The sequence below is a fragment of the Lissotriton vulgaris genome, chromosome 6 (genome assembly GCF_964263255.1).
Source record: "Lissotriton vulgaris chromosome 6, aLisVul1.2, whole genome shotgun sequence".
Lineage (NCBI taxonomy): Eukaryota > Metazoa > Chordata > Amphibia > Caudata > Salamandridae > Lissotriton > Lissotriton vulgaris.
In genome coordinates this window covers 903,378,503-903,400,286 of record NC_141694.1, presented here as the reverse complement: position 1 = coordinate 903,400,286, position 21,784 = coordinate 903,378,503, and the positions used below count along the sequence as shown (strand labels likewise).

At 43.3% G+C, this 21,784-nt stretch overlaps 1 protein-coding gene across 1 annotated transcript in view; it reads left to right on the top strand.

Annotated features, from left to right (window-relative positions):
- Window positions 1–21,784, top strand: part of LTBP1 (latent transforming growth factor beta binding protein 1) — a 1,129,437-nt gene that overhangs the window by 802,562 nt on the left and 305,091 nt on the right. The window contains exon 11 of the mRNA XM_086926894.1: window positions 12,767–12,934. Within this exon, the coding sequence (XP_086783020.1) occupies window positions 12,767–12,934 (168 nt within the window). The remainder of the gene's footprint in view (window positions 1–12,766; window positions 12,935–21,784) is intronic.

Sequence of the window (21,784 nt, the reverse complement as noted above, 5' to 3'; positions counted from 1 at the left end):
CTTTTTCCCAAAATTGCCAGCCCTCTCAATGTACCCAGATATCTAGTACAAGTAATAAGATTGAATCCCAGCTCTTCGAGCAATCGGCGTTTTGACCAAACAATATGAGTCTCTTGGAGACAAATTATATCACAATAGAGAGCACGTAACTCCTGTGCTACCCGTCGTCTTTTATCTATTGAGTTCAACCCCCTAACATTCAATGTTCCTATCCTGATACCCCTACCTGCCATTTAATTGAATCAAATCTGACTAGATTAGCTCCATTTATTGACTGAGAAATAACAATGTATTTAGAAAAATGACTCATTTCCGACCAATTTTCATGTATTATTTTATGTTTTTCCCCACCCTTCTCTACGGTACCCCCCCTACTCCACCCCAAGACCCCCTGCCCCCTTACCCCCCACCCCTCCAACCCAATGTGAGGCTTAAGGACCATGTCCTCAGTGATGTCGAGGTGCTATGACCAACCCCCCCCCTCCCATTGACTCTCCCCTCCACACTCTTATGCACCATTTTCCCTCTTTCCCTCGTCTTAACTATTGATATCTCAACATACCCTATACAGGTATGGAAAATAAACAATCTATTACCATGTCTTTCTTCAAATGCTATTTAAAACGATAAATTCACGTCATTTTCAAACAGTGTCAGCAATTTGGAAAAGTACCCCATACATTTGTAATAATATGTTATTCTGCACACCCCCTTCCAACTTATGCAATTTCATCATTTCCAGAAGAAAAGAAAAAAAAAAGGAAAGACAGAGTATCCATCTATAACTCAGAGATAAACAGAAGCCTTTGCACATGCTTTACACATATTTCGCGGGAAAGAGGGAAGCGAGTACAATGAAAAAGAACTACAAGTTACCACATGGTGACTACACCCTCCCTTCAACAATAAACAAAACAAATCATCCTCATAGGACAATGTGGCCATTGTAACTAGAACCTGTACTGTACTTTCATTTTTTAGGGCTTTTCTCAAGGTTCGTTAAATAGTCCTGTGCTGCCCTGGCAGAAGTAAAATACCTTGTTTGACCTTTGAGAATGACCTTTAATTTGGATGGGTTGAGCAAAAAGACCTGAGCTCCTTTAGCTTGTAGAGGAGCTATCAATTTACGCAATTGCCATCGTTCAGTTACAGTTGCAGGACAAAAATCAGGGCGGACAAAAAACTCGCACCCCATACCACTCCTTTTTTTTCCCTGGACGTGCTAAATCATAAAGTGCTTCACGTAGTAAATAATTATTCAAACAGATCAGTATTGCACTGGGATATGAGTTCTGGTTAGGTTGTTGTTCTTTCCCATATTGACACATCATAAACAGGAATCTGTGTGCTCGTATTATTTCCGTTTCCCAGTTCCATGCACTCAGTTCCGGGAAGGCTTCTTTAAACAGCTGTATGATAAATTTCCGCGGATCTGACCCTTCTTTTTTTTCCGCTATGCCTAGTACGCGTAAGTTGTTATGACGCGCACGATTCTCCAAGTCCGTAAGTTTCCAATCAGTGTCTACCTTAGATGTCTCTAAAGTTTCTATAGCTGTTTGCTGCTTCACTAGAGAGTCCTCCGCCGAGGACACCCTTTCTTCTACTTCAACCACCGAGTGGTCACTTCCGCACATGTCTTTACCAGGCGTCGTACAGTGTTTTGGAGTTTCCTTACGGCTCCCTGAGTGCGTAACCCCTCAGCTTTTGTTTCACTTCTGTGAGCCATGATAGTTTTATAAATCAAGCCAAGAGTAATTGAGTCCTCTTCAAAATCCTCATCTAAGTTGAGCTGAGCTAGAGGGGGTTCTTGCTGCAAACTTACACCAGTTTCCCCAGTTTTTCTCACAGTGTCTTGAGATAAGGATTGCAAAAATTCATCCAGATCATCCACATCGTTATCCTCAGGGAGATCCCCCCATTCGCCTAAATTACTGGAGCTATCCAAATCTTGTTCTTTATCAGACACAGTTGTTAGGTCTGACATTGAATAGAATTTGAAAAAGAAGGTGTGGGTCACGCACTCCTCGATGTGAAGAAGTTAATGATTTGGGGTGTGCTGCAGAGATATCACCCCCTGACTAGAAGGTGTGGAAATCACTAAATGGTTGGTGGCACCTAGGGTAGATGCCAACTCTCAGCGCACAACCTCTGTTGAAACAAACAAGTTTCTTTGATAGATTCTTCCAAGTGTTATCAAAAAATTAGACCAAGTTCATCATCATATTCTCCATGTTTAATTCCACATGAATTTCTCTTCAGAATCAATGAAATTTCACATCATAGATATATCCAAAATCAAAGTGTATGGATGAGCATCATTTCCCAATGCATTTCGGATACTAGATCCTTCATCAGGGGAATCCTAAAACATAATGAAATAAACTAAGTTTGATCCACGGCGGCAGAAAAGTATCTACATAAATTACCACTGTAGTGAATGTCTATTCTAAATAAGGTGCGCAAAATATAAAATAACGCGAATGAACCCGAGGAAAACGTGTTTACCCGTGTTTGAGTGAAAGAGTAAAGTGGTAGAATACAAGCAAAATACCAAAAAGTGCAGGGTGAGTTGAACGTTAAAAGAAAGTGACAGCTCGCATCCTTATTCGTGCTTCGTGCAAACTAAAGTGAAGTCCGTTATCTCCCCAAGTTTAAACATCAGTCACACTTGCAAATCAGCGTTAAACGCGGTCTGAAACACACTTACGGTAGACTAGACGCAAGAACACGCGTCCTGCTGCTAACGCCCTTCGCCATCAGATTGGGAACCGAGCGTTCCGTGTATACGGAAGTATAACGAGAGTGACGAGAAAATAGAAAAGGGACTATGAAGTGTGGCGGCCATATTAGAGTGGTGAATCGAGGTGTGGTGCCCAGTCAAAGTAAGAAAGGGTGAAGAATGTGAACCGGGTGAAATCAAAACGTAAACAACACATTCTCTGTATTTTAAGCATATAGCTAAACAAAATATAAGTGAAAAAATAACATGTTAAAAAATGTTCAATGGTAAATGCATGATGGATAACACATCAGTTAAAGTAGTTGCTCTACAGATAACATTGAAACTCCATCCGATCATTGAGACCAGATGGTTTCATGGTTTGAAGAAATTTGATCCAGTGGTTTTCACGCTGCAGTAAAAAATTGTTGTTGTCTCTGTCGTCTCGCTTGTTAACCACTTCCACAGCAGCGAACCTTAGCTGACTGATGTTGTGTCTATTTTCCTTAAAATGTAGTGCCAGGTTCGATTTGATGTTAGCTGTTCTTATGTTGCTCTTGTGTTCATTTATTCTAACCTTCAGTTTGCGTGTGGTTTTGCCAGTGTACATCAGCCCACAAGGGCATTTGATGATGTATATAACATTTTCAGTGTCACAAGTAGCATTCAATTTTAATTTCACGTCTGTGCCCTTCATGGGATGTTTTAACACGGGGCCTTTGATCATATTGTTGCAATTCTGACAATTCAAACAAGGTTGATTTCCTTTGTAGTTGATGTTTGGTGTGGATTTGGGGTTTTTTATGAGTTCCTTTAGGTTATTTCCTCTTTTGTAGGCGAATAAGGGTTGTTCACTGAAGATTCCATTGAAGTCATGTTCTCGGCTAATGATTGGCCAGTGTTTCAAGATAGCAGTTTTGTAAGCCCTAGAGGCCTCAGAGTATTTAGATACGACTACAGGTCTTCTCTTTTCACTTTTTCGTTGTGTTGCTAGTGCTTCCTCCCGTTTAATTATGTCGCAACGTTCTTTGGCATGGGCCAAAATGGTTTGAGGATATCCCCTTTTGGCAAAGCGTATCAACATGTTGGAAGCTTGTTCCTCGTATTTGTTGGTGTCAGATGCAATCCGTTTAACACGGAGAAGTTGTGAAAATGGGAGATGATTTTTGAGTGATTTTTGATGGTAAGAATTGTAGTGAAGGGTGTTGTTCTTGTCTGTGTGTTTCCTATATAGATCAGTCTCCAAATGATCCAGAACCCTTGTCACTCGCACATCAAGAAATGTGATGGAGTTTTGATTGATTTCATAAGTGAATTGTATACGGTCATTGATGTGATTCAAATCCATTACTGCTTTGTCCAGAGATTCATGATCTCCTTTCCATAACACGAAAATGTCATCAATGTATCGCAAGAATGCCATGGCATGTGTAGTCCAAGGTGTCTGATTCAAGATATGATTCTCCTCAAAATAAATCATAAATGCGTTGGCATAGACAGGAGCAGCACAATTGCCCATTGAGGTCCCGGACAACTGTGCATAGCATTGGTCGTTCCAAGAGAAATAACTCTGGTATAGAGTGAAATGCATCAGTTGCATCAAAAAGATTTGAAAGCCATTAGAAAGATCTGAGTGTAGTAGGATGTTTTCCACTGCTTCCATACCAAGGTCATGAGGGATGCTTGTGTATAAAGATTTAACGTCGATGGAACACAGATAGATGGTATCGTCTTCATCAAATCGGATGTCAATGATTTTCTGTAAGAAGTGTGTGGTGTCCCTTATGTAGGTCCGAGATTGCTGGATTAGAGGTTGGAGATATCGATCAATGAATTTGCCTGTGTTCTCATGGATGCTGCCACGCGTAGACACGATGGGTCTAAAAGGGGGTTGAGTGATGTTTTTATGAACCTTCGGCAGCATATACATGCTTGGAGTGCTGGAGTTGACAGGAGTTAGAAATTTCTTGGTTTTAGTGTCTATGGTTCCATTTTCCTCAGCCATGGTGAGGATATTGATCAAAACTTCTCCATATTGTCTAGTTGGGTTGAAGTGGATGAGACCATATGTGTTCGTGTCTGACAGATGTTGACGAACTTGTTCATTGTAGAATGTGGTATCCATTAGGACTAGTGCACCCCCCTTGTCAGCAGTTTGATATGTGATCTCTTTCCTGTTAGCTAGATTGTTCAGTAGCGAATATTCTTTTTTGGTCAAATTTGTATGTTTGGTCCTTTTGGAGAAATTGATGCTGCTGATGTCATTTTTGACCAGGTTTTCAAAAATATCGAATGATTTATGGCTGATTGGTGCCATAAAGGAACTTTTGGCCCGTAATCCTCTTAATTGATCTTCATGATTAGTATCTTGTGGAGGTAGAACATTTTCAAAAAAATGTCTTAGGTGTAAATTGCGCATGAATTTAAATAAGCTGACCTCAAGTTCTAGCTCATTAGTGTGGCTGGTAGGGATAAATGAGGTACCATTCTGCAGTACATTTATTTCCTGATCAGACAGAGTGTGTGAAGATATGTTGATCACTAGGTTGTCTTCTTCTTCGGTTTGTCCACCCTCTGGTTCAGCGTGGTACTTCTCAATTCTCTCTCCCTCTCTCTCTCCCTTTCTTTCTCTTTTTCTTTTGACCTGGCTACATTTTAAGGAAAATAGACACAACATCAGTCAGCTAAGGTTCGCTGCTGTGGAAGTGGTTAACAAGCGAGACGACAGAGACAACAACAATTTTTTACTGCAGCGTGAAAACCACTGGATCAAATTTCTTCAAACCATGAAACCATCTGGTCTCAATGATCGGATGGAGTTTCAATGTTATCTGTAGAGCAACTACTTTAACTGATGTGTTATCCATCATGCATTTACCATTGAACATTTTTTAACATGTTATTTTTTCACTTATATTTTGTTTAGCTATATGCTTAAAATACAGAGAATGTGTTGTTTACGTTTTGATTTCACCCGGTTCACATTCTTCACCCTTTCTTACTTTGACTGGGCACCACACCTCGATTCACCACTCTAATATGGCCGCCACACTTCATAGTCCCTTTTCTATTTTCTCGTCACTCTCGTTATACTTCCGTATACACGGAACGCTCGGTTCCCAATCTGATGGCGAAGGGCGTTAGCAGCAGGACGCGTGTTCTTGCGTCTAGTCTACCGTAAGTGTGTTTCAGACCGCGTTTAACGCTGATTTGCAAGTGTGACTGATGTTTAAACTTGGGGAGATAACGGACTTCACTTTAGTTTGCACGAAGCACGAATAAGGATGCGAGCTGTCACTTTCTTTTAACGTTCAACTCACCCTGCACTTTTTGGTATTTTGCTTGTATTCTACCACTTTACTCTTTCACTCAAACACGGGTAAACACGTTTTCCTCGGGCTCATTCGCGTTATTTTATATTTTGCGCACCTTATTTAGAATAGACATTCACTACAGTGGTAATTTATGTAGATACTTTTCTGCCGCCGTGGATCAAACTTAGTTTATTTCATTATGTTTTAGGATTCCCCTGATGAAGGATCTAGTATCCGAAATGCATTGGGAAATGATGCTCATCCATACACTTTGATTTTGGATATATCTATGATGTGAAATTTCATTGATTCTGAAGAGAAATTCATGTGGAATTAAACATGGAGAATATGATGATGAACTTGGTCTAATTTTTTGATAACACTTGGAAGAATCTATCAAAGAAACTTGTTTGTTTCAACAGAGGTTGTGCGCTGAGAGTTGGCATCTACCCTAGGTGCCACCAACCATTTATTGAATAGAATTTGCCATCTGAGCCAGCATACTCTGATTCTGCCCCCTTATCCGTGCACTGCAGGGCGAGGTCACTGTCAAATCCTTGCTGGGAATTACCATCCTCCGTGGCCGACACCATTGCTGTTACTATTATTGGCATTGCATTTTCTCCTCTTACAGGCACATTTGCATTTCTGTCTTGACTGCTATCCGAGGGCCCTTCAAGAGTAGAAGTAACAGTATCTGAGTTTGAATGTAACACATTGGGAGGAACCCCAGCAACTTCGTCCTCCTTTTCTCCCATAAAGCCCAAATCTGTCTCAGGGGCAGCCTTAGCCTTTGCTACTCGCTTCTTATCAAAAATTGCTGCTACAATCTTTTGCTTTATGGGTGTCTCCAGGACCAGAGATTGATTTTGACTCTGACTCTGATTACTAGCCATGTACGTAGACAGCCTGGAACTGGCTGTGCTCCCCCTAGACCAACGATCAGCGACAATCATAGCAATACCGAAACCCGGCAAACCGCCGAAAGAATGCACATCATACCGCCCAATATCGCTCCTCAAGGCAGAAGCTAAGATTCTGGCGAAACTACTAGCTCTCTGATTAATGCCTCACCTCGCGCAATTGATCCACCCAGATCAATCAGGTTTCATGCCACACAGGAGCACCGCTCTAAACCTCCGCCGAGTCCACGGGGAACTAGCGCGTACACCTTTATTGCAATCACCAGCAGCTATCTTATCCTTGGATGCAAGAATGGCATTCGACATGGTCGAATGGCGATATTTATTTGCAGTACTTAACCGTATGGGATTCGGTCCTAAATTCATATCATGGATAAAGCTCCTCTACGCTAGTCCACTGGCGCACGTGTCAGCGAACGGCCACATCTCTCACACGATACCTCTGGCCAGGGGGACGCGGCAGGGATGTCCGCTGTCACCCCTCTTATTTGCCCTAGTACTGGAGCCATTAGCAACTTTGATTAGAGCTACTCTGCTGTTAAAGGGGATCTGCTGGGGGAGTGACTGGGAAGACAGCATCTCCCTTTACGCAGATGATATGCTGATATGCTTGGTTGACCCAGAAACTGGAATACCGGCACTCTTACAGCTCTGCGACGATCATGGGGTAATGTCAGGTTATACGATTAACTGGTTGAAATCAGTAATTTACATATTGCACGGTCCTGTGCCGTCTCTCCCCCCCCACTTGTCCACTGGAGATAGCGATCACCTCCTTCAAAGATCTAGCAATTCAAATCACAAGGAACGCGACTGACTTCTATGCACTGAATTTAAAACCCCCCCTTGAACGACTACGGCGCGACGTACGTCATTGGAAGGCCCTACCCCTGACACTGCTGGGAAGAGCGGCGCTTTTCAAAATGATGGCATTGCCACGCTTCCTGTATGCACTTGAAAACACCCCCTACTTGGAGCCACCACGCTACTTCCAACAAGTGACGGCTAGGGTATCTGGCTTGTTATGGGGAGACCGTCCAGCGCGAATAGCGCATGTGAAACTAAACAGGAGCTGGTACAAGGGAGAGATAGCCCTGCCAAACATACAAATGTACTACTGGGCGACCCAACTTAAAATCATTAACCAATGGTTGCATGTCCCCCAGTACGATCCAGCCTACCGAGCAGATAGAATACAGTTGGGTACAAACAGCTTATTGGCGACACTCTATCACAAGGGATTAGCGGCAAGGCTGATTGGGCCCACAGCGCACACAGTGGTGCTGTGGTACAAGGCACTGGCCAAACTTAAATGGGGGGCGTCATCATAAAACTCACCCCACTATGGGACACTAAGGCATTAGGTTGCTTGAGGCGAAGCAAGGGATTCACACAGTGGGATAACATTGGCATTTCAACGGTGGGGGACCTGTGGACCAACGGAGGGGTGGTTCCTTTCACACAGCTACAGCAGCAGTACGATTTGGGTCCCAATGAAACCTACAGATATGTGCAAATTCGGCATGCACTACTGGCCGCACTGCCAGAGGGCACGGTGGTCCCGGAATCATCTCCGATGGAAGACCGCTTACTCACAGACTTCATGCAACACAGCGCCACCTCTCTTACATATCGCAAGCTAATGAATAACTTACCGGACCCACTAGACAAATTACGAGAGAAATGGGTGGGTGAATTGGGAGACATGGACGAGACGTACTGGAATGCAGCGTAGCGTCTCCAAAAGATGCGGGTATTTCGGCTAGGTTCCGACTGGTGCAGCTTAAGATACTGCACCGGATATACTACACTAGGGCCACACTCCATAGACTCCACAGGGCGGACCACCCGTACTGCCTCCGAGGTTGTGGGGAAGAGGGCTCCTTCTTGCACACGATCTGGGAATGCCTGATTATAATGGAATACTGGAGACAGGTAATGCGTACGATCTCCCAGGCGCTAGAGGTATCCATTCCACCGGACCCCCGCAAATGCTTGCTTAATGTGTGGGACCCAAGTGATCTCACACGTCAGGGTCAACTGTGGGCCACAGTGGGCATCATGGTTGCAAAGCGAGATATAGCACAGAAGTGGGGGGTGGCAAATTCTCCTACCTTGACGCAATGGTGTAAAAACATGGATGTGTTGATGGTAACTGAAAGAGCGGTGTATAAATCACGAGCAAACCCGCGCACGTGGAATAAAATATGGCTGCCTTGGAATGGATACCGGGGGGATATATGTGACCCGTTGGTGGAAGAAGACTTAGACAGTTCAGATGACGAGGAGGAGGGGGTTAGCGATGATTCCATAGATTGACAGAAGTAGCGATAACATTGATATGAACAGAAAAGGTTCGCAGTGCGGATGGGGCGCACGAAAGTGGATGAAGCGCAACACACTAGGAATGTTGACACTATACAATGATGCCAGTGCTAAAATGTCATCGCCCGGACGCAGTTATTGTTTCAATAATGCCTGACCACTTGAGTCTTGATGTTTTTGGTTATGGTTTTTAAAAAACAAAAAAGTAAGACTTCATGTGATTTTGAATAGGCGATGATTGTCCTATGACTGATTATCTTTAATGTAACGCTGCCGAACCAGAGGTTGTCGGCTGATGGGCTGCGTAAAATAACTATAATTTGACTCTAATCTTCAATCGCAGCCAGCCTCAGGGTTGTAGGCGCATTGCTGTATACTATTCTTGTGTGACAATAAAGGTCTTATGGGGAAAAAAAAAGTGCGTGAATCACTGAAACTAATGGGTTGGGCTTATTAAGTCCTTGGCGGTTTTACCGCCAGGCTGTTGGAGGTCATGACCTTGCCACCCTGCTAGATGGTCTCTCGCCATATTTAGAAACTAGGAAGCAGTGAAGCTAGTGGAGTGAGCTCTGCATTGAAATTGGCCACTGGGCAAACTTTTTGTGTTCAGAGAAAAAACTCCTAAAGCAGAAGTTTGTTTCTGAACAAAAGCAAATGGCCCTGATGCGCAGGGAGACTTTTCCCCTTACGTGGGGACCATTTAATACTTTCCCTTCCTGTTTCTGCCATTTTGAAACCAGTATCAGAAAGCATCCCACCAGCCCAGAAGAGAGGCATTAATACACACAGCCACTAGACAAGGAGACAGGATACTTACCAGTAAAGTCCAAGCCTATCAGGTAGCATAAGGTTTGGGCCCACAAGGCAAAGGAGTATAGCACTCATCTCTCCTTTGCTGAATGGGCCCACAGCTGCAGAGAGGGCAAGAAAACAGCAGCCCATGCCTAGCACGTAGCACAGGGACAAAGTAAATCTACCAGCCCTTGGCTCTTGGTGAGGAATCTACAGCCATGGCAGGTATAGAGATTCCAACACCAGTTTCGAAGTCCATTAAAGAGCAGTGAAGATTAGGCGATACATCATAACACCACACACCCCTACGCAAGCCAAGACTTTTGGCTGTGGCACACAATAGGTAACAAGAGGCGACAGGGAAAAGCCCACAAGCACCAAGCATGGAAGGGAGAAGATCCTTGAGTGACACAAACAAAAAATGGGGGCACTGACCTGTCCACCAACAAAGTGGACCCAGGTGCTACACCGAAGATAAGTAAACCCTGGCCCCCTAGCCCAGCAGGTAGCATACACAAAAGCAAGCCCACAGACTCATTCCAATAGTGGGCATCCACATCCAATGAAGAAGACCAAGATTAACACTAGGGAGCTAGGGAAGTGCAAGCCAAACATGAAAACAATACGACATCGCCTCCGACAAGCCCAGCAGGAAAGCCAGTGAACATTCTAGCTGAACAAGAGGCGAGACAACAAAATACCACAACCCCCAAGTCCAGCATGGAACCCAGGCAAACAAAGAGGAAGCACCGCAAACAGGTACACCCTATCCCATAACAGGGAGCACACATAGGTTAAGACCCACATCCAACTCCACTACCATGGGGCCGAGGGTTAACCACAGCCATGGAACTTCTGACATCTTCCAGATAAGCACCTGCAAGCCCAGTACCAATCCTAGTAGTAAGCTTGATATGAGCAAGTCAAAAGCAGGAATCAGGGCCACACAGCCCCAAGCAAGCCCTCCTTTCAGGGATGTGTTAATGTATACAATGATGACAGAAAGAAAAGTCTCCTCTGCCTGCTGTCTCACACTTTGCATGTTACAAAATTCTTCAAATGACTCCCCCTGAACACTAGAAGTACCATCCCTCAGGCCCTAATCACCAGTCAACTAGACTATGGCAACCCACTCTACACTGGGCTCACTACTCACCTTATATGAGCAAGTCAAAAGCAGGAATCAGGGCCACACAGCCCCAAGCAAGCCCTCCTTTCAGGGATGTGTTAATGTATACAATGATGACAGAAAGAAATGTCTCCTCTGCCTGCTGTCTCACACTTTGCATGTTACAAAATTCTTCAAATGACTCTCCCTGAACACGAGAAGTACCATCCCTCAGGCCCTAATCACCAGTCAACTAGACTATGGCAACCCACTCTACACTGGGCTCACTACTCACCTTCCGCTGAGACTCTGGGCCATACTGCACTCCGCTGTCAGCCTCATCCTCAACCTCCCCAGATGGACCCACATCACACTCCTCCTCAGAAAACTCCACTGGCTCCCTTTACGAAAGAGATGCCAATTCAAGCTGATGATCCACGCCTACAAGGCACCAAACAAGGCCCATAAGACAAGCAGGGGCTCTCCTCCAGATTCAGAAAGCACGGAGTGACTCTTTTCCAAATAAGACAGAAAAAAATAAAGGTTTTTGGGTAGAGATGATCCTTTGTAAGCACATCTAATGAGGGAGAATTTAATATTTTTTCTTCTGGGTCGATAGCTAGATTCATGCCTCCAAGATGTAGACAACCCGCAGGATATAACGAGTTTGGAAAGGAAATGGTGAGGAGGTAATTTACTGTTTCAGAAGTAAGCAGAAATCATTTTCCCCCACCCTTGCAGTTCTTAAATGTAATGGTTTTTGCTAAAGAACTAGCTCATAGAAACCAAAACCCTGTCACCTTCGAGTGTATATTCTTGAAGGCAAAATGGCAAACCTATTAGATCACAATATTCATTCAAGTTACTCAAGTTATTTCACTAGAATGTAGACGGATAAATACCTTTCATTCTTTCTTCACAGACATTGACGTGTCATACTTTAATCCAGATATCTTCAGGTTCTACTGGGCCCAGATGAATCATTGATTCCTGATGACATTTGTGATTTGTAGTTCAGCTATGAAAATAAATCATTTATTTTAACATCAATCGTTATTTTTGAAAAAATGGGCCACATGTTGGAAAATATGCAATGTAGTAAACATTTTTTAATATATGTCTCTGCTTTTTTGTTCGTTTCACTTTTGCTATGATTAACGAAACAATTACTTGAATACAAAAATAGTTCGTTCTGTACAATATACCGACAGAATGTCAGACCGGTTGTTCAATCAGGCATGTCAGAGGGTTTTGTGAGGCTTAGGTAAATAAGCTCAAGTGAGGGTAACTGCTTTGCTATGTACCTTTTTTCTTGCATCCTTAACCCATAACCCTGAACCCCATCTTTCCTTTCACACGGTCCTTACTCCAATATGTTTTGTGAACAAACTCTTTTGGAAATTTTCCTTTTTTGAAGTATTTATATTTTTAAATCTAATAATTACAAATTATTTTATAGAAATTTTATTGTAGACGTTTCGAGGAAATTCCCGACTGAATAAACCTGTGCACTCCAATTCAGTTTTTTTGTGTATATAAATATAATTTTTTTTTTACATTTTATTTTCTGTCTTTTTTTTCTCAGCTAACAATCATATGATCTCCGAAGAAAAAGGCGCCTGTTTCCGGTTTGTTAGTGCAGGAAAGCAATGCATGCACCCCTTGTCTGTGCAGCTCAGCAGGCAGTTGTGCTGTTGCAGTGTTGGCAAGGCCTGGGGCGGATACTGTGAGAAATGTCCCCTCCCTGGAACAGGTAAGATAGGAGAACTTTCCAAAACTCACAAATGTCTATGCTGATTTACAACTCAAATTATTACAGTGACAGCGCTTGACCGGGAGATAAAAGTTGCAAGTGGAAATATTTGAATACCAATTCCATATTGCCATGACCAATTTAGCCTGGCCGCAGCCCCGGCCCACATAGATAGGAGCGGTGGGGCCTGGTGGGGGAGGGGGGAGAAGAGGGGGTTAGAGGTGGGATTTCGATAGACGAGGGAAATTCAATTATTTATTTACTTTCCTCTCATGTCGTCTGTCGAAACCCCCCACCCCCAACCCGGCCCAACTGCCCCACCGCTCTCACCTGTATGGGCCGCGGTGGCCTGGCCCTCTCCATGAAAAGATGGGATGGAGGAGGAGTTTAGAACTTAGTCCTTTTACAGCAAAGTGTGTAAGCTAAAACAGTATGTGTTTTACTGACAGTTGTAGATATGATCCTGGGAAATATTTCAATACTCGTGGGTCTGGCAGAGTGTCTAAGAGCATTCTTTAACTACAGGAGTAAATTATGAATGTGTCCACACGATTTGCCTGTATCCTGTCTCACTAGTCCTGCCCTGTAAGCTTTACTTTAGCCCTCTTGTAATCCAGTTAAATACAGAAAGGGGGCACATGATTATTGATGTCTGCTGAATGAGTATTTCAGATAATTTTTAACTTTATATTAGTTTCTGTAGTTGCCCTGTGTGAAAACAGAAGCTAATTAGAAGTGGTCACATAATATCAACACAATTTTCAGTTTTTGACTCTGTTTTTGTTTCTGTTATGATTTTGCCACATGTCATAATTTCGAAAGGTGTCACCTAGGTATATTGGTGGACATAAAAACTTTGGTGTTTCGATTGTGCAGTACTTCACATTTTTAGGATGAAGCCTACCAGACAGGGCAGTGCTCTGGTTTGCTAATGACATTCTGGGGACATTTGGAAAGCTTCCCTGAGAATGCATTCCGACCACTGCTTACCATTTGTGGTTTAAAGCTCACATTTGCTTGCTTTGTATTTGCTGGCTTTATTTGCTTTAGGCTGCCCAACTTGAGTTTCTCACCTTCCCTTGCTCATACAATATTTACTGTATTCTTCCACCAGTTCTGGATTTCTGTAAACCGGCCTTTACATCTTGTTCTTATCTGTACACATTTGCTGTGAAGTCCAAGATAGAGGTCATGTGTCAGGCTCTGTCTTCCAGGGAGCTTTGTTTTTACTTTTCTTTCCCTGACTTCAAAGTGAGAGGATTTATGTGACAATCATGTTGGCTACTGAGAGTGTATTTTTTGGAAGACTGTACAATGCTATTTTGTTTTTAGCACACAACAAAATTTCAATATCTGTAAGTGAACCGTACAGATTCAGAATATTTCACAATTAGGATAGCACAAATGAAGCATATTTTTTGGTAATTCTGAGGTGTGGTGGAAACAAATATATTAATACAATCAAAATAAATCAATATACGCTAAGTGACGAGTATTCCACACATTATCGTTTGTACGCTGTATATTTTCATTAGTAAAATTGTATATCTGTGCAAATATAATGATCAATACAGTTGAAGAAGTGTTGTCTGTTGAGGCAGTATGCTACCACACCATACATACTCCACTTAACTCTGCACCGCTCCATGCCACTGCAGTCTGCTCTGCACCACTCCACATTGTGTCACTGCACTGTACTCCTCTCTATGCCTCTCTACTCTGCCATTCGCACTGTACTCCACACTACACTCTATGCACCACTGCACTCTTTGCCACTGCACTCTACACCACTGCTCTCTAGACCACTCCATTCTGTGCCACTCCACTGCATGCCACTCTACTCTGCCACACTATACTGTACCACTAGACTCTATGACAGGGCACTGGATGCCTATCCGCTCTACACCACTCTGATCTACTCTGCACCACCACATTCTACGCACTCTATGCCACTGTTCTCTACTGTTTAACACTCCACTCTGCTCTGAAACAAACTACTCTACGCCACTGCACTCAGCGTCACTGCACTCGGTACAATGGCACTCTGCACCATGGCACACTACTCTGCACCACTCTACTCTGTGCCACTCTAACCTACTCTGCAACACTGCACTTTAACCACTGCACTCTAAGACAACTGCACTCTATGCCATTGTACACTACGCGACTGCTCTCTACGCCACTCTGCTCTGCACCACTCTATTCTACGACCCTGCACTCTATGCCCATGCCCTCTACTATACATCACTGCGCTCTGCAACAGTCTGCTCTGCAACACTGAACTTTAAGCCACTGCACGTTATGGCACTGCACTCTATGCTACTGCATTCTGTGCCACTTCACTCTACTCTGCTCCACTTTACGCCACTCCATGCCAATGTACTCTATGCTACTACACTCTTTGCCACTCTACTCTGCATCACTTCACTCTATGCTAACGACACTCTACGCCACTCTACTCTGCACCACTACACTCTTTGTTTCACCACTCTACTCTACTCTATGCCAATGCATTGTATGCCACTACACTCTACATTGCTCCACTCTATGCCACTGCACTCTATGCCAATCCACTCTAACATACTCTGCACCACTGTATGCAACAACACTACACTCTACACCACTTTATTCTATTGTACGCCACTCCACTCTACCCTGCACTAGCGGCGGCTCCTCCGTTAAGGCAGAGGAGCGTCGCCCTGCCTGCTGCGAGCACAGCGGGTACACACAAAATCATAAAATGGTCATCACCGTATCATTTTATTATTCTGTGTGCCATCAACTGCGCTAGCACAAGTGTGATGGTGGGGGCGGGGCAGAGAAATTACTGCGTATTGCAGGATTACTGCATCAAGTGCAAATGACAGATTGGCCAGCTGTCTACAGCCAGCCAATCTGTCACGCACACTTCAGAGCCTGCAAACCAAGTGCTGTAAAACAGCTGAGGGTTTACAATCACAGACCGCAGCCTCAACATTAGCTCTTGGTTAGCCTGCTCCTACCATTCCATGGATTTGGAAGCAGGAAGTAAACCACCTTCCTTGCCTGCTCCTCGTCATCGGGAAGGGCACCAGGCATCATGTCTGTGAGTTATATGGTGCGCCACACCCCACCGAAAGTTGCTAGCAACCTCCACTCTACTCTAAGCCACTCTGTTATATGCCGCTGCACTCTACACCATTACACTCAATGCCACTGAACTCTACACCACTGCACTCTATGTCGCTGCACTCTACACCATTTTATTCAAAACGAATGCAACCTATGCCACTGAGCTCTATGCCAATCTATTTTGCACCACTGCACTGTACTCCACCCTCTATAATGTATTCTGCAGCACTCTCCTCCACTGCCCTCTACATCAAAGCACTCTACGCCACTGTACTCTACACTATTGCACTCTACGCCACTCTCATCTGCGCCACTGTACTCTGACCCACTGCGCTCTATACACACTTTACATCACGCCACTCTATGCATTTCTAATCTATTCTGCACTACTGTACTCTATGTCACTGCACTCTACACCACTATACTATTTGTCACTGCTCTCTATGCTACTCTTCACCTCTGCACTCTACCCTGCACCACTTCACTATACCATGCACCATTCCACTCTACCCTGCACTCCCCCACTCTACGCCACTACACTCTAATCTGAAACAATCTACTCTATGCCACTGCACTCTACTCCACTGTACTCTACACCACTGTACTCCACTCCGCACCACTCTACTGTTCGGCATTGAACTCTTTGCCACTGCAATCTACTCTGCACCACTCTACTCTATTCTACGTCACTGTACTCTATGCCAATGGAGACTACACCACTTTACTCAAAACCAATAAACTCTACGCCAATCTACTCTTCACCACTGCACTTTACGTCACTTCCCTCTAGGCCACTCTACTCCTCTCTACGACACTACACTCTAGGATGCTGTACTCCATTAAACTCTACTCCACTCCATGCCTTTCTACTTTGCAACACTCTTCTCCATTCTATAAAACTCTGCAACACTACCTCCCTCTACGACGCTCAATGCAACTCCCTCTGCTCTGTGCCACTCCATGGCACTTTATTCCATTCTATTATGACACCCTACTCCACTCCACTACTCCACTCTGTGCTACTCTATGCTGCTCCATTCTACGACACTCGACTCTACAACACTGTACTCTACTGTGTGCCACTCCACTCTCCTACTCTACTCTACTCTACTCTACGATAATCTACTCTGATGCCACTCTACTCTCCAACAGTCTACTCCACTCTAAGCAACACATCTCTACACCATTTCACTGTGTTCTACACCACTCTATGCCACTCCACTCTGCAACACTTTACTCCACTCTGACACTCTACTTCACTCTATGCCGCTCAAATCTACATCACTCTTTGCCCATTCACTCTGAGACATTCTACTCCCTCCACAACAATCTACACCACTCCACTTTATGCCACTCCATGACACTCTACTCAACTGTACTTTATGCCTCTCCACGCCACTCCACGACTCTCTGTGCCTCTCCATAACACTTTAGTCTACTTCACTTTACAACACTCCACTCTATGTCAGAATCCTTTACTCCACTAACTTTTAGTCATGCTGAACAGCAGCCACGCTGGTGTACAACATGGCTAAACATAATTGGGAAAGCCAATAGCTCTTGCATAGGCGAGACCTAGTAGCTTTAACAATGCTTGTTAGATAAAGGGACTAATTTCGAATTTGGCAGACAGCTTGACCATCTGCTAGGGTGGCAGAGGTCATTACCTCCATATTTAAACACCATTTCTTTCACAGGGGTTCCTCTGAAGGCACTGCAAGTGTGGTGCATGTTCACGTCTTTCAGGCAGCTGGGCATCAAACTTTATTGTTTTTGAAAAACAGTTCCAAATCGGGAGTATGTTACTGAAAAAGCTACCCTGTCTGCCAAACTGCACATCAAACCCACTGTCTTTATTATAAGACCAAGACTCAGTAAGTTTCAACCAATAAGGTCAGCCTTCTGTTGTCTACTTGGCCACACACTGAGAAGTTAGCTGCTGTGTTGTATGCACAAATAACATGACAATATCAGTAGAGTAAACCTCTGTAGTTGTTTGAAGAAGTGTGTCTGCTAGTGATGCAGACAATCAGCTGCGGTAAAACAAATTTTGTTGCTTCCACTGCATCACCAAATGCGATGCAGTGTGCGCAACAAAATTTGTTTTATTTATTTATATGTTTACTTACCTGTTAAACTCGGTAATCCATACATTACTACTCCTCACCCTGCCCCTCCCTCTCCCCACGTCATCGCCCGGCAGGTACTCCCACCACCGGCCCCGGCTGCAGACAATTCACCTAATTTGTTAAAGTTTGTGCCATTAAATAATTTGATTGAGAGTGGTAAGAAGCACAGAGTGATTGACGCAGATTTTTTTGTAAAACATTTCGAAAATGTAGCTCTGGAAACACATGTGCATAATTCCATCAGGTGTTGTACTTTTATGAAACAGTCTAATAAACTTTAAGTTATCCCTCAATTAATATTTTGGTTTCATTCTTTATGATCACTCTTTTTGCATGCATTAAAATAATCACAAAGGCATTTATGAGTATGTGAAGTAGTAGTACAGGAGTCGAACATTTGTTCTATCTATATAACTGATTTGTGTTGAAGAATATTTGGATTTAAATCAACAAAATTCAAAGTTGAAAAACAGGGTATGAACGTAGGGAAAAATGATACAATGCTCAGGTTTGCATGCAATAGGCAGTCCACCACTCCTAAAAATTGACCACTGTATAAATAAGCAGAGAGCACAAAACAGGGGGGCGGGGGTGTAGCTGCGTACTGCTCGACAGAACCTGGAAGCAAGAAAGTTCCATATAAATGTTTCATGAGGTACACCTTCATCTCATTGTAAATTGAAGGAGACATGGTTTAAGCCTGATCTATTGAGGATGCTTTTTCATACTCTTGCCTGGTAGATGGAAGTTTTTTCTCTTGTTTTTTTCTTTTTTTGCATTTATGTTTTTTTTATCAAGCGTGGATATCAAAGCTCCTTTTCTCACAACAATCATAAGAGAATAATAGCAGAGAGTTTGGGATAGAGAGTATCACAGGAGCTTTTGCCAAGTATGGAGTTGATAGCCAATGAAGGAACCTATAGACCAGGATGAAGATATTAAATGTAACTTGGCTGCTGAAAGAATGTGAATCACACAAAGAATGTGAATCACTTTTCTTCTCAAAGATGGCGGTACAATGTTTACAGGGGGAAGACTGAACTGCACATAAGTTGTAAAGTTTAAAAATATTATTGAGGTAAGGGAACACATACTTTGGGAAACTGTGAAGTAGACTATTACTGTAAGGTGAGAAATTGGCATATTATTTGGAGTGGGCGACTGTCCACTCCAAAGAATAATCACAAAGTTTGTCAGGATGAATCCTCAACGTCACTAAGTTATGTTGAGCTCAAACCTTGATAGCAATGGCACAGAGGGCAATTTAGGGCAATGTGCAAAGTATGTATGTAATACTAAGTCAGTAAAAAAGTCATAACACCAAACAATAAAAATCCCAAACCAAATTAGAAAAATAGAGTAACATGTATAAACAAAATAGCAACAAAACAACAAAAATCTAATAATGGTAAACCGCACAGGAGATGTACATTTTTAAAGTTCTAGGTTTAAATAGCGCCAAAAAGCACCACATGCCAATAACAGTCTTTTGTTATAGATAGACCAGGGCGCAGATGCAATTTCAGGCTTACCGCGATGGAGCATGGGTTAGACACACCAACCAATTTCATCCCAGTTAAAGATTTTACCTTCTGACTAAGGGCTGATTTATCATTGCCAGACCTCTGCCAGGGCGACTGAGTTAATTATCCCTCCAGCCCACAAAATTATGAAATGTCTGCTGGTCCAGTAGACATTTCAAGCATTGACTGGAACCGATGGCTTGTGTCAAACGTGATGGAGGTGTATGTCAAAGTTACTTTTTTTTTATTTTCAAAAAAGAAATAACAAAGCTGGATTTTATTTTTCAAAAGAAATTCCCACCTCGCCATTGAAGTTTCCTCCCATGAGAAGGGGGGCATTTGTCACTTTTCATTGCCTCTGACCACCAGGTTTTTCCTAGCAATGACGGGCATTGAAAAATGGCTATAAGTCCTTCCATCTAAATTAGGTGGGCGGAGAAATAGCCAAACTTTCAGTGGCCCTTACTTTATCGTGCCATAGGAGGAGTTTGACCATGGCTGAGATGGTGTAGTCTCCACCACTGTCAAACTATGATCTGCCTAAATTTAAATCGGTGGGACAGAACATAGTCTTGACAGGGAGGCAACTCAGTCACTTTTGCGATGAAGTTCCCTCTCCTTCAAGATATACATCAGGCCCTTGGTCTTTTAATTTACAATCGTCCACAGGAGTACACTTCTAAAGCCTCGATCTCAGGGGACACACTTAGCCACAGGGTGTCAGACAGAGGCTGACAGCAGGGCCCAGGCCAGGTCCAGTTGCCACTGATGAGAATGGTACTTCTCGAAACAGGCCTCTTGGCTTGTTGTCTCCCTGTAGCCACACAGGAGGCCAGCCAACTGACCCTTGAAGCCCACTTCTTTTTCCTAGGTACATGAGAGAGCAGGTGCTGCCTTGCGCTAATGTAGGTACCTTTACACCATAGTTCAAGGGTACCTGAATTATGGGAAGGGTTGTTTTTGTGCTAGAAGGTACATCTCCTTGCACAAAAACAATCCTTAGAGGAATATTCCACTTTCTCCTGTGCTTCAAAATCCAGCACACATAGAAATAGGAAGTAACAAGGAGAAATAAAGGTATTTATCCATGTTACGCCTGTCTGGTGGAGCACCATTTTGGCATGAACCCAGGTTTACAAATGTTTGCAAATCTGGGTTCACGCCAAAATACACTAGTGGGTGCATGAAAAGGCCTATACTCTACCCATGCAATGACTACTTGATGCAAAGTGACACAATGTGGCACTACATTGTATTTACTAATCCACGCAAAGTCAGCCAAAGTGGCTTTGCATGGCTTAGTAAATGCCAAAAATGATTTTGCATTGGAGCTGCGCCACAAAACATCTACGATGCAAAATCATAGTAAATCTTGGCCCCAGTTTGTAGCAGGTACTGTATCCACAACAAGCCCAGAGACAGACGTCAGAAGTCTGGTGGGCCAAAAGCCCTGAAACCACTCAGAGGAACCATATGAATTGTCTTGACATCCTGTTCTCTCCATTTCAAGAGTGCCAATGGGTGAAATTTGGTTCAACAGACCTGTCAAAAAGGATTTAACACTGTAGCTCCAAAAAAGATGCTGATAGTCACTGCATATTCTGTTTAGCTCAGAGGAGTCATCTCTGCGCATTGGTATCAGCATAATGTTTGCTCCTAGAAGGTATTTCACACCTTGTTCACACCTATTCGAGAAGTTCAAGAGCTACTGCAACTTAGCCTCCAGGAACCTGGGGCAGGGAAAAGGTGACCTTTTACAAGTTACTTTTCCTTAAGAAATATATCAGAAATCTGACCACCACTGAATTGGATTTTTAATAACTATTAAAAATAGTGCCTTCATTATTTTTCTCGCTTGTTATTTTGGCAGTTCAGACTGCAGGTTTTACCCTACACCAGTCAGGGTAAATACCACCCCCATTTACATGTGTCTGGGGAATAAGATACTGCAACAAAATCTGCATGTTCCGAGAACACAGAGTTTTTTTCCCTTAATAAATATTGGTAGGTTCTACCTGCCCATATGCATCACAAAACTCATAATTGCGGTGCGTGCGGTAACAACAGTAGCAGAATATATTGCAGTT